The sequence below is a fragment of the Dermacentor silvarum genome, chromosome 10 (genome assembly GCF_013339745.2).
Source record: "Dermacentor silvarum isolate Dsil-2018 chromosome 10, BIME_Dsil_1.4, whole genome shotgun sequence".
Lineage (NCBI taxonomy): Eukaryota > Metazoa > Arthropoda > Arachnida > Ixodida > Ixodidae > Dermacentor > Dermacentor silvarum.
The window spans coordinates 2709228-2721264 of NC_051163.1; the positions used below are offsets into that span (position 1 = coordinate 2709228).

At 45.8% G+C, this 12037-nt stretch overlaps 1 protein-coding gene across 1 annotated transcript in view; it reads left to right on the forward strand.

Moving 5' to 3' along the window:
- The window catches only part of LOC119431141 (stromal membrane-associated protein 1-like), a 29406-nt gene extending 19708 nt beyond the window's left edge, over positions 1-9698 (forward strand). Inside the window, exons 4-6 of the mRNA XM_037698613.2 lie at positions 2532-2619; positions 3616-3692; positions 9596-9698. Coding sequence (XP_037554541.2) covers positions 2532-2619; positions 3616-3692; positions 9596-9608 — 178 coding nt within the window. The 3' untranslated portion in view covers positions 9609-9698. The remainder of the gene's footprint in view (positions 1-2531; positions 2620-3615; positions 3693-9595) is intronic.
- Positions 9699-12037: the final 2339 nt, after the last annotated feature.

Genomic DNA, 12037 nt, shown 5'->3' on the forward strand with positions numbered 1-12037 from the left:
CCACGTCGTGACCATCAATACAAAGTCAAACGCATTAACTGCCAGTCATTCCATTATGCATATTCATTCTTACCGCGCACAATAACTGAGTGGAAGGGCCTTACCATCAGACATTTCCACGGAACCTGACTTGACTAAGTTTCAAGATTTAATTCGCTCACGACTTGTCAACTAATCTTATTATTATTTGGGACTTTTACAGTGTTTTCAATGTTTGTTGCTGTTTTGCTTTTCATTGCAGTTACCTTATGTTCTCCTAATATGTACTAATGTTTTCTCTGAAATAATTGTGACTCATTTTGTATATTACCTTTGTATCACTCTATTATCATTTGTGTTATATTGTCTTGTTCTTTAATGATGTATAATCTATGACCAGTGCCTGTGACCCCCCCCCCATGTAATACCCTCATAATGAGGGCCTTTGGGGGTATTTTGAAAAAAAAAAAAGGCAAAGCAACGCATCCAGCGCTTCTGACACCACGCCACAGCTCAGCGAGCTTATCAGATCTGCAGCAAGTTCTGTTTCCCATAATTCATAATGCGATGCGATGGCGTTTGCGTGCACTGCGACAGTCGACTTACTTGTCTCAATCCACCCCTGTCTGGCGCATTAATGTGACGCACTTTCCTAGTGCATCAGCACTGTTTACATGTATGCGAAGCACTAGAAAGTTGATGCGATGCGCCAGTTGTCGCATTCATGTAAACGCGGCTGTAGTGCTTGCTTTCTTGCTGCGCGTAAAGATTCGTTTCAAAGACAATCTTTTGAATCCATCCAATTAGGCATGCAGAAAAGGCTAGGAATGCCAAATGGGGTAGCACTGTTGTGAATTGGCAGGGGTGGGACTCCTGCGCCAATTGTGCCATTTTGCTACAAACGCACATTTCTGCGCCAAACACAGAAAATTGACTGACCACGCTGCGCCAGAACGGCTCCAGTGGCCACAAACAGCGAGCGGATTCGTTCTCTGAAATAGAGCGCAGCCGTTCATTCCGCACAGTTTCTCGTAATTTTAGGCCTTATAACAATGGACTTTTGGCCGCTTCTGGTAAATGGCCGGCACTATGGCCGGCGCACCGCGGCCACTCCCGGCTTTTGTTGCTGCTGCCGTACGGTGGCTAGTAGCTGTGGGAACGGCGAGGGTGGCTGTATTTTGAGTGTACTAGAATACCGTTGAGCGGGCCGAGCGGTATGGCGCTCCCTAGCTGAGAAGCAAAACGTTGAAAAGTAGGCTGAGGGCGCTGCCAGCAAACTAGATATTAGGAAGGCGCGCTGCAGTGGGTGGGCGTCCCTGTCCCCAGGGCTGGTAAACTTAAAACTAGTCCAATCTGTTTTTTATGCCCATATGGGCGAGGCCTGAGCCATTTTGACCTATCATGAAGGGTTAATGGTGGATTTGGAATAAAAAGTCGCAGTTTCGCCCGAAATGCAAAGCATCGATTGCAACTGCAAATTAGTCGACAGCTATACGAAGTAAGGGTAGTAGATTTATCAGCCGTATGAACTTGTAAACATTCGCTTACGAACTAAATTAACATACATGGTGTCACGCATGCACAAACACATCTCACTCGATACTGTCATTCAGGTATAATTTCCACTGATGACTATGATGATGCGAAATCCGCTGCTTCGTTTCGGTAGATGCTAATGGCGTTTTTGCCCCTTTGTGTCGCACATTTGAGGCACTCCGCGCTCGCTCAACTCCGAGAGTTGTCTGAATGAATGGATGTGCGGACACATACATTCGAATTAACGAGAGTTTAATTGCATTAAATAATGCATACGCCTGCCGTAACCAAAAGACGAGTCTGAATTATTCGATTTTCCAAATTAACGAGGGTCGAATTAATGAGGTTTTACTTTACTTCCATTTTGTCTGCTTGTTCCCACATTGTGCAATTGCCCATCCAGAGAATGAAGCTCATTTTCTACCGTGTTCCAGCGTGCAATCATGCTCTGAGAACCACTTGCGTCTGCCTCAGTATAGCACTGACTTAAGCTGCTAGTCAGGTGTTCTCATGCACCGTGGGGAAAATCGTGCGCTGCACGAAACGAGACCAACGCAACAGCTCAAGCTAGAGCGTCAATGGAAGTGCGCTGCGCAGCAAGAATGCGAGAGAAAAACACAAAAAAGGAGGGCCCTGTGACCTATGCGTCACGCGATCCTCTGGCTCCAGTATGGGAGAACGCAAGGAAGGAATTATGCTTTCAGAGGCTAGACGGTGGCAAGAGGAGAGAGTGTCTGTTGGAAGTGACGCTCGTCTCCTGAAATCATGGGTTTGCGGCACTTCAAATATTTCTAGCTCAGCTAATAATGAACCAATTTGAAAAATTCTTGCGGTAGAGCGCTTCCTAGAGGGCAAATAGCAAATTACGGTTATATGCTGAAAACGTCTAACCGAAATTTGCTTTGTGGCGGTGAGGGGCCCATTAAGGTAGCTTTTGTGCTGAAACTACGCAAGATTTTTGTGCAGAAGTCGCATTCGCTGAAGAGCAGTTTGAACGAGTGTTCTGTTCTCTCCAGGTCCCTGGAGGCCTTCATCCGCTCAAAGTATGAGCAGAAAAAGTACATAGCCAAAGAGTGGGTGCCACCTCCCATGCCACCTCCTGCTGTAAGTTGGTGCACACTTGTCTGTCAGCTTTTGGTGCAGATTTATCCAGAAGACTGAATTCGAGGGGTACTGGAAACAACAGTACTGGAAAAGGCTGATCATTGCATATTTTTAAGGGCAAGTTATACTCCAGCGTAACGCATGCGCCCCTGTGCTTTCTGACTCAGTGACGTTACTGTGGCAAACAACTGCCATCTATACTCCAGCGACACAACTCAGTCGCCTTAAGGGGTGCCATCAAGTGTGCTCCAACGTCGCTGATGCATTGATAGCTCCTCTCCTATTTTTCACCAGCCACACCACACTGCATCGGCCAAACGTCTTTGCGTTTCTTGTGTGGAGCCGAAAAGAATGGTCCAGCGACAGCACACACCAATGGGAGTGGCTGTCTGCGCATGCACGATGGTTGATTTGGCAACATGTACCGTTGGTGCAGTTACAGTTGGTTGTAATGTAGTGTTGAATTTTCATCAAGCTCGGTGCTACCGACCCGACATCGGCGTAGTTTGGTGAGCTGAAAGCACTGGAATATAACTTGCCCTTTAGTGAAGGAGTGTTTGTCTAGCAGGTGGGGATGCCATTGAATGTCTTCTATGGCAACCGGGACAAAAAAAAAAGTAAATGTGTACCAGACTAACTTGAAACGGGTACTTTTCCCGTGGGCAGGAAAGATTTAAGGCTGTTCGTTACAGTTATTCATTCAAATGGACATGACTGCTTATGTTGTGCTTTGAAGCTGCAAGCTGTGACAGGGGTGAAATGTATTCTGCTGTTTAGAGGGAAAATGTGCATGCAAGCAAGAAAGTTTTGGCACAGCAGCCATAGCAGGTCAGCAGAGGATATTGACCTGATCAGATGCTTGATGGGTTCGTGTACACAATTGTGCGGAACTGCTTTGAGACAGGGAACAGCCGAAATATTTTTTGTACTTGCAATGTGTGATAATGTTCGTTTATCAATGAAGCATTGAACTGCCTGCATTTTCCTTTGCTCCAGTTCGACATTGAGCAAGAGCGTCGCAGGGAGAAGGACAAAAAACCCCAAAGCCAAAAGCATCCACTGGTGATGTCTCGGTGAGACAATTTGTTCCTACTGATAACATCACTCATTGTTCACTTTAAGGTAGTGTCATGAGAAAGGGGTCTCATTTACTGTGATGGCTCTCGGGAGCTGCGCTTGTGTTGTAGAATGGTTAGCAGGTTAGCACATTTTGATTCTCTGTTGTAACTTTCTCGAAGTATGAGTTCTTTCAAAAAGTGCATTTTAGAGTCGAAGCTGGGCATACGGTAAAAGTGGCAGTATGTACATAATTCGCCTTCGTTAGCTTGCGTAAAGAGAAATTGTCATGCCCCAATCTGGTGAGAGTATTGTCACGTTGTAGTGACGTCAAGAACAGTAGCAAACTGTGAATGGGGAACTCTGTGGGGGTATTCCCCAACCCGTAGCGCGTATAATCGCAGCTACGTAGGTTTGGGCAAATAAGGCACAACGAGCACTCAACGTTTTTTGCTGTGGGCAATAAAACACACTTGCAGAGGGACGTCCGCTCTGTATAATAAGTAATAAATAGGCTTGCCTCATCGCGTGTGGTAGTCACGCAACGAGGCACTCACGGGTTGCAGCGGTAATCCGTATGGGCAGGTAGGTGTAGCGAGGTCAGAGAGGCCCGGGGTCTCTCGGTCGCGCTCTTTCATACCTTTTTACCTTTTTTGTGAGGGGAATGTCCTCCTTGCCCGCCGGATACTTCCCTCTTCCCACGCAGGCCGCGTCGCGAGAGACGTGCGAGAACCGGAGAGGCAAACTGCATTTCTTCCGTGTCCGCCCGGCTCCCACTACGCAAGCTGTGCGTGCACGAGATGTCCGCCCGCTCCCCGCCGTGTGCGCTCTGTGCCAAGTGTCGTGCGAGCGCCCGCGGAGAAGGTGGCAGCATGTGCTTCCCACAACTTTTTATTGGGCGAACCTGTGCCCAGAAAGACAGGCTCACTGGAAGCACAATGATGGCGGAGGACACAGTCGCAATTGTCGAAAATTTGATCTGCCGGTCAGCGCGTCTGCTTTTATACATGCGTCATCGAAGTTTCCAGGTAATCGCTGGTTCCCACATGTCTTTCAGATAGTACTACACAATTTGCGTTGGGCGTACAATTAGATTACATAAGCTTCGGTGACAGCAGACAACCATCGATAACATTACAGTAAATTCCAATCATGCAGGAGCCTCTTGCGCTGAGCGATAACATTAAGTTGTTATGGGTGAAATGCAGTCCCCGAGAAAATGAAATACAGTCCAATCTCGTTAATTCGAACACGCTTAATTCGAACTGCCGTTTATTCGAACTGACGCTGTGGTCCCGTCAAACTTGCATGTATTCTAATGGGCGAAAACGCCCGGTAATTCGAAGCATTGCGGCGGTTAATTCGAACATACCACGCACCGACAATGCTCTTAGCAGCGCACCAAGCACGCGGCGGCGCCTCCGCGACATTGCTCCTACGCCGCCATAGAGCAAAAGCTCGGAGAGACCCCTCAATGCCGTGCGCGAGGAAGGGGGGGAAAAATAACTCGCGGTGGAAATTCACCCTCTCAAATTGCAAGGTCGCCGTTTCTGCATCGCGCCGGAACATGCGTGTGCATGCCAACTAGAGTTTACTAGACAACCGTATAGGTGAGGCGTAACTCGTAAGGCTCATGGGACGCTTCGTCTGCTCAGTGCTTCCGGTTCACCCCTGACGGTTCCGGCGCATGATTCTCCGTTCGCGGGGCCGGTCGCGCTTGCTCTCTGTGCACAAGGTATCGCCCAAGCTGCAACATCTAAAGCCTGTGATTATAGCGGAAAGTTTTCATTTTGGGGGGGGGGGGGGTGTATATATATACCTACCCATGTATATATATACACAGTGTAGACCGCTTATAACGTAAGTCGCCGGAGTTGCAAATATCTGCACTATAAGCGGTACCGCACTATAACCAAAACGATTTTCAAGCACTGCACGTATGCAAAAATGTAGACCAAGCGTATAGACACGCTTTGTACTATTGCGCGCACATCCCGATTACGTTTTTCACCAGTGAGCTGGCGAAAACATAATCGCTATGTAGCCGGTGCTCTTCAAGCTCGACAGTTTTGCACAGAGTCAAACGAAACAACTCTTTGCCGCAACCGCTGCGGAAAAAACCGTGACCACCATCGACACGATTACAAACGGCGACTTTGCGGTGCTGAAAGCACGTGCCCGATGCTCGCACCGAGTCTGGATGAAGTAACTATCATTTGGGGCAACAACTGCAGTCGAAACCGCGGTCACTATCTATGTGATCATCGATGGCGACTACGCAGTTTTCGAGGCACGCGACCGACGTGCGTACCGAGTAAAAACGAAACTACTGTTCGCCGCAACCGCTGCGGAGAAAACTGCGGCTGCTATCGACGCGATCGTCCATGACGACTACGCAGTTACGAAAGCCCGCGGCCAATGCGGTGTTATGCGTGGCGGTAAACGCAAGAATTCCAGCTTTAAAGACAAATAGGCTCGAAGCGTTCCGTCGTTGCTGTCATTCACGTGCGATTTCAACTGATGGCTGTGGCGATGCGGACTCCGCCGCTTTGTTTCGGTTTGACGCTAGCGTCGTTCTTGCTCTTTTGCGTCGCACATTTGCGGTGCTCCTCGCTCACCGAGCTCCGAAAGTAGTCCAGATTAACCGATGTGCAGCCAAATAAGTCCGAATTAACGAGAGTTGATTGCATTGAATAGTAGTACATTCAATGCAATCGTAGTACATACATGAAATCTAGGGCTTGATGGAATCCCGTTTGGTGAGGGTGAGGCGTGATGAATAAAAGAGCTGACCAAGAAGTAAAAAAAAAAAACATTTTGTGAAAACAAAAATAAAAGGTTGTTTCGACTCCCACATGCGAGCCAAAACATCTTTTTAATTTTTCACTGTTAGTTTTTGGTTGGCATTTTCTTGTATTCATCATAGCACATACAAGCACCATGCCGCTCTGACAATTGCCATGATGACGTGGTGACGCCTAGGAAAAGTGGTTGTCAGGAATGGTGTTTGGCATCAGCGTTGGTTCATGGCAGCACATGTAAAGATGCTGAAAAGGCAGGAAATTTGAATGTGTATGGCATTCTCATATTCTACAAAATTCAGGTGTGATGAGACCTAACTGTTCACCCAAAGACAGTGATGTACTCTGGTTTTCCTTTGCCTTGCGAAGAACAGCTAGCAGATGATGGACTTGTTTTTATGTTCTGCTCTTTTGGAGCTGCATACTCTCAGTCGATCCCATTTTTGCCAGCATAGCCCCAACCAAAAGCACTGGCCTTGCGTGTCTCGTCATAAAAGCAGTGTTACTTCTAAAGGGGCAGGGGCTTTTGTTCGTGCCTTGATTTTCAATGGTGCTTCTATGAACCATAGAATGTGAAGAGTTCTCAGTCAGTGGCAACTTAGAAAACACTTTGAAGGACAGGCGTGGTGCATCCCAACACTTGCAGAATTTGCTTGATGACAATGTTGAGCATCACGACTTGGGGTGTAAATTTTTTTGAAGGTTCTCTTGCCCTACAACTTAAAAAATGTCCAAAAGTATGTCGCAAAATGCGACATATTTATTACCTGGAAGGCGATTGGGATCTCGGCCTATGTAGTAGACTTCCGTTAATTCGACTCTGATGGGACCAACAAAATTGATCAAATTATCTGGCAGGTCGAAATAAGCAAGGTGCAGAAAAAACTCCAAAACACACCACCGATTCATTTGGTAGCATTTGCTACCAAATGGTGTTATTGACGAGAGATGATGTGTGTTCAATGCATTCACTGTCCCCTAAGCTCTGACAGATGCTGCCACTAAAATGGTTGCTATTGGTTTCACTATAGGGGTCGGACACCTGTGTGCTCACTAGTCAAGTTCGAATCATCTGGCAAAGGCCAATTTAGCATCTAAATATTGAAAGTTTAGGCTCACAGACATGCCCAGGCGTCGACGAGGACCTTTTGTCTGGATTGAATTAACCCAAAAATCTAATTAACCAGAGTCGAATTAATGGAAGTCTACTGTATACCAATACAGTCAAACCTAGTTTTAACGAAACTAGATATAACGAAAAATGGACATAACTAAGTAAGCGAAATTCTTCTTTAAATCCTTATATAGATTCATAATATCATACATGCAATAATGGATGTAACGAAGTAATTCTGGCGCACCTCTAACTTCGTTATAAGGAGGTTTCACTGTAAACTTGCAGATCAATACATTCTTGGACCAGTGGTCACAGCACACCACTTTTGCTCATGACCAAAACATGTCACCTACTAGAAGCACAAATGTGCACAAATACATAATTTGACAAATAACTGCAACTACAAGTTGTTACTCCGTAGAAAGCATCATGGATCAAAGACAACTGTATTGTGAAACGTGGAGTGAGACGTGTACGACTTGAGTAGCTTCCACAGCGTTGTATGCTATGCATAAGCCGGAGTATAATGCACTAAATTTGTTGATGGAAAGGCTGCTCCTTTGCATCTCCAGCATCTTCTTGATCTTAGCAGCTTTGGTAATCAAGTCTAGGTTTCTTGGTGGTTTTTGTATCAGCTCTGCCAAGATTTATTCCTTAGCGCCTTTGAGCAGGTAACCTAGCTTCTGCATTCTGGCATCTGCCTCACTGAGAAGACACTTTATTTCTTGTGCAAATATTCTCCCACTCTCGTTTGGATGCTGAAGCCTTGTTTGTAGCAGCATTTCTGATAATAAGGAGGCTTCTCTTGAAAGTGTCCTGCGATGCAAGCTCTTGTTTTTCAAAGTAAGTGCAAGTTCTAGGCTGAGGTCACAGCTTGGCCTTGTCTTTCTGCTGGTTATCATGTTTAACTACTCAAACCAGTGCACGGCATGCTATGGAAAAGGTTCTCATGGCTGTGGTCTAGAGGGCTCATTGTCGTTGTGGCAGCTTTTGTCCGGTCTTCTCCATGCTCTCTATGCTCTTCTTTGTGTCAGTTGCAGCTTTCAAAAGTAGACTTACCCACCACCTCCGGGAGAAATTTCAATACTTGCACACACAAACAGCGCACAATGCATGCAGACCCTCTATTTGAGGCAAACTTGCTCCCCACAAAGAAAACACAGGCTTAGCGGGAAGTGTGCCTGTTATGGACGATGGCTGACGTAAGATAGCACACTGTCAAATTCATGCAGCTAGCCTTTAAAGCATGGCACTGAATGTGTTGCCATCCACCTACCAACAACTACGAAACTTGACAAGGCGAGCACGTCATACATTTTATTTACCAGCTGTCATGGCTTATTCAGACACAAGAGTACTCTTGCCACAAGCGTATTTGCACAGCAAAGTAAAACAGTAGCAGTAATCACACAGCGGGAAGGAACTTGCAGGGCAATACAAATTGTTCATGACATGGCACAGATGCAAGGAAGTACTCATACAGGCAAGCTGAACAGAGCATTTCCCAGTGCTTTTGCCAGGCTCTCTGTGGAGTCTTGAAATAGGTGTACATTGCTAAAACTGAAAATTGTCAATGTTTACATTTCAGTCAAGAGGTTGCCTCTGATGCCACCTCAGTTTACATGTTAAGCTGGAGCAACAGCTGCTGCTAGAATTCGGACATCTGTGCAAGTGCTGGGCATGTAGCCCCTTTCACTCAGTGCAACAGTCACACGATTGGATATGGCAATCTTTTCTCGTTTGCCATCCTTGTGCAGTCTCGAGCACAGTTTCACGTGCCTACAGCTGGCCTGTCGGAGCTGTGCATTCTGGTAACAATGCACATGATCCAGTGCTTCATGTGCCTCACACGTTGCCTTTGATCAGACATCCTGCTAAGTACTGTGTGCGGTGGCACTCCATATTATGAGTTTGCATTGCTTTTTTTTTTTTTCTCATAAGGGGTGTCAGAAAATGTTTGTTTTATTTCTGGTTCTGCTATTTGTGCAAATATGACATGCAGGCACCTACAGTGAACAAGGTTGTGCTGCCAAGACCTCAGAGTACTGCTACGCCTGTCCCTGTTGTCAACGCCTCTCAAAACACGGCTGACTTACTTGGCTCGGTGAGTTTGCTTTCTAGCCTATAATGAACGTTATAGCCAGGCAAAGGTTTGCAGCTTGGCTTTCCATCCCGACTGTGATGCTGCAGATGTACAGCTGCATTTCATTTGTGGTGGTCATCCACATGCTGTGTTTCCCATAAGCAGTGGTTCTTGCGCTGCATTTTTATTGCGTACAACAAATGTTAAAACAGGTCCTGCCCTTGAAGATCAACCGAATCCAAATTTAACAAGTGCATTGTTAGACGTGCACATTGGGAATGATGTTGCAATGGAAATTGAGCTTCTGTTGCCTTGTTGCTAGTGCACCATGTAGTTGAATTGATTCCAAACCATGCCATTAACTTCAAACATTATCAGCAGAGAGTCCTTTCAGATTCTTTTATTAGAGATGACAATGTGGCATAGGGACGGAGGCTTTCATTCTGCCCCTGTGCGTTTTTCACATGCGTTAGCACAAAGTAAGCTTGCACCTGCGTACTCATATTGTCACGCTGCACGGCGCAGCCGAAGGAAGAGGAAGTAGAAGTGTGCGCGAGGAGCTGGCTGCTGCCTGTTGGGCGTGGATGACCGTCCTGTCTCTTGTGCTATGCTAACCATCCATTATTCTTTTAAATAAATCCATCCCATCTGTTACAATTTGGTGGAAGGTGCTGGGTACATCACACTGGACGACCGAGCTCTACTACCCCTTCGACGCAGCAAACGGTTGGTCGGGCTACGACTGGGAGACGTCGACATGAGCGATTCGGACGAAGGGCGACGTTCGCAAAGAAATCGCGGCAGAAAGCATTCACCCGAGGCAAGCCGGTTACTGGACACCTCATCAAGAAGCACGCACATTCTCAGGCGAAGCGAATGAGGACATCGAGGACTGGTTGGGGGACGTGGCTTTGAAAATCAACTTCCCGATTTCTTTATGGATTTTTATGAAAATTGGCACAAATGTTAGAATGTCTCCCTGATACTTCCATGAAAGTTTCAGAGTGATACCTTGAGAACATTTTATTGAGCAGAAGCAAATAACTCACATAAATTCATAATTTTTGCAAGCATTTTTCAAACATTGATAAGGAATTCTGCGTAACAATATCAGAACTAAGATTATTCCGGTCTGTTATTGTCCTAGGAAAAAAAGAATATTTGAAAACGTTATTCCGTGCGTTCAAGGGAGTTATTGATAAAGCGTGCCTTCGTCTTGTGTTATAGCCTGATGAGTAAGTGAAAAACTTGGAAGGAAGTGTTAATGTTATAATGGCCGTTTACAAGTTGAAAGAGGAACTTTAATCGGCAGATACGGTTGCGCACAGTCACCCGGGGTAATCCACTGCGTCTTACGAGCTCACTAACAGACGCACGGCCATATGAATTAAAAACAAACCTAACTACCTTATGCTGTACACGTTCCAGTTTTTTAATATTGGTTAAAGTGAATGGGTCCCAAATTACGGCATATTCCAACAACGGACGAATGTAGGAATTGTACGCCAATAAACGAACACTAGACGTAGATGATTTTAGTGAACGCCTCAAGAAAAACAGTTTACGTAAAGAATTTGCAATAACAGTATCTATGTGCTTCGTCCAGGAAAGCTCATTGATTATCCATAGCCCCAAATATTTATACTCTGTTACCTCTAGTAGAGATATGTTGTCAACACTATATGCAAATTGAAGAGGTTTTTTCTTATGTGTGACTCTCAAAAACAGTTTTTTCAAAATTAAGACATTTGCCATTGTTCGCACAAGCAACGACCTTTGCCAGGTCATTATTTAGACGCACCTGATCATCAACAGAAGATATCTTTTCATACAAAATACAGTCATCTGCATAAAGTTTCACGGAAACTGAAAGATCTCGACCACTCTTGTAAGTGATAGAAAAGTCGTATTCTTGAAGCCGTAATGATCACCGAGCTAATCGGCTAGATGGATCGCGAAGTCCAACCAAGCTTCTGGGGGTCTAGGCGGATGCCTTCTTTGTCCACGGGGAAACCCAAAACAAGCGTTCAACATTCACCAAAGTGGCACTTTTTGGAGTTTAGTATCAGTCCAGCTCGCCGTATGCAGTCAAGCACAACTCGAGTCATCGGTTGTGCTCATGAAATGTCTTGCCGTAAATGACAATGTCGTCAAGGTAACATATACAGATTTACCAGTCCCTGCAGGATGGTGTCAATGAATCGCTCAAACGTCACCGGAGCATTACACAAACTGAAAGGCATTACGTTAAACTCGAAGTGTCCGTTCAGTGTTACGAAGGCAGTCTTCTCCTTGTCTGGCGGGTTTATCGGTATTTGCCAGTAGCCTGAGCGCAGATCGACAAAGGAGAAGTACGAGGCA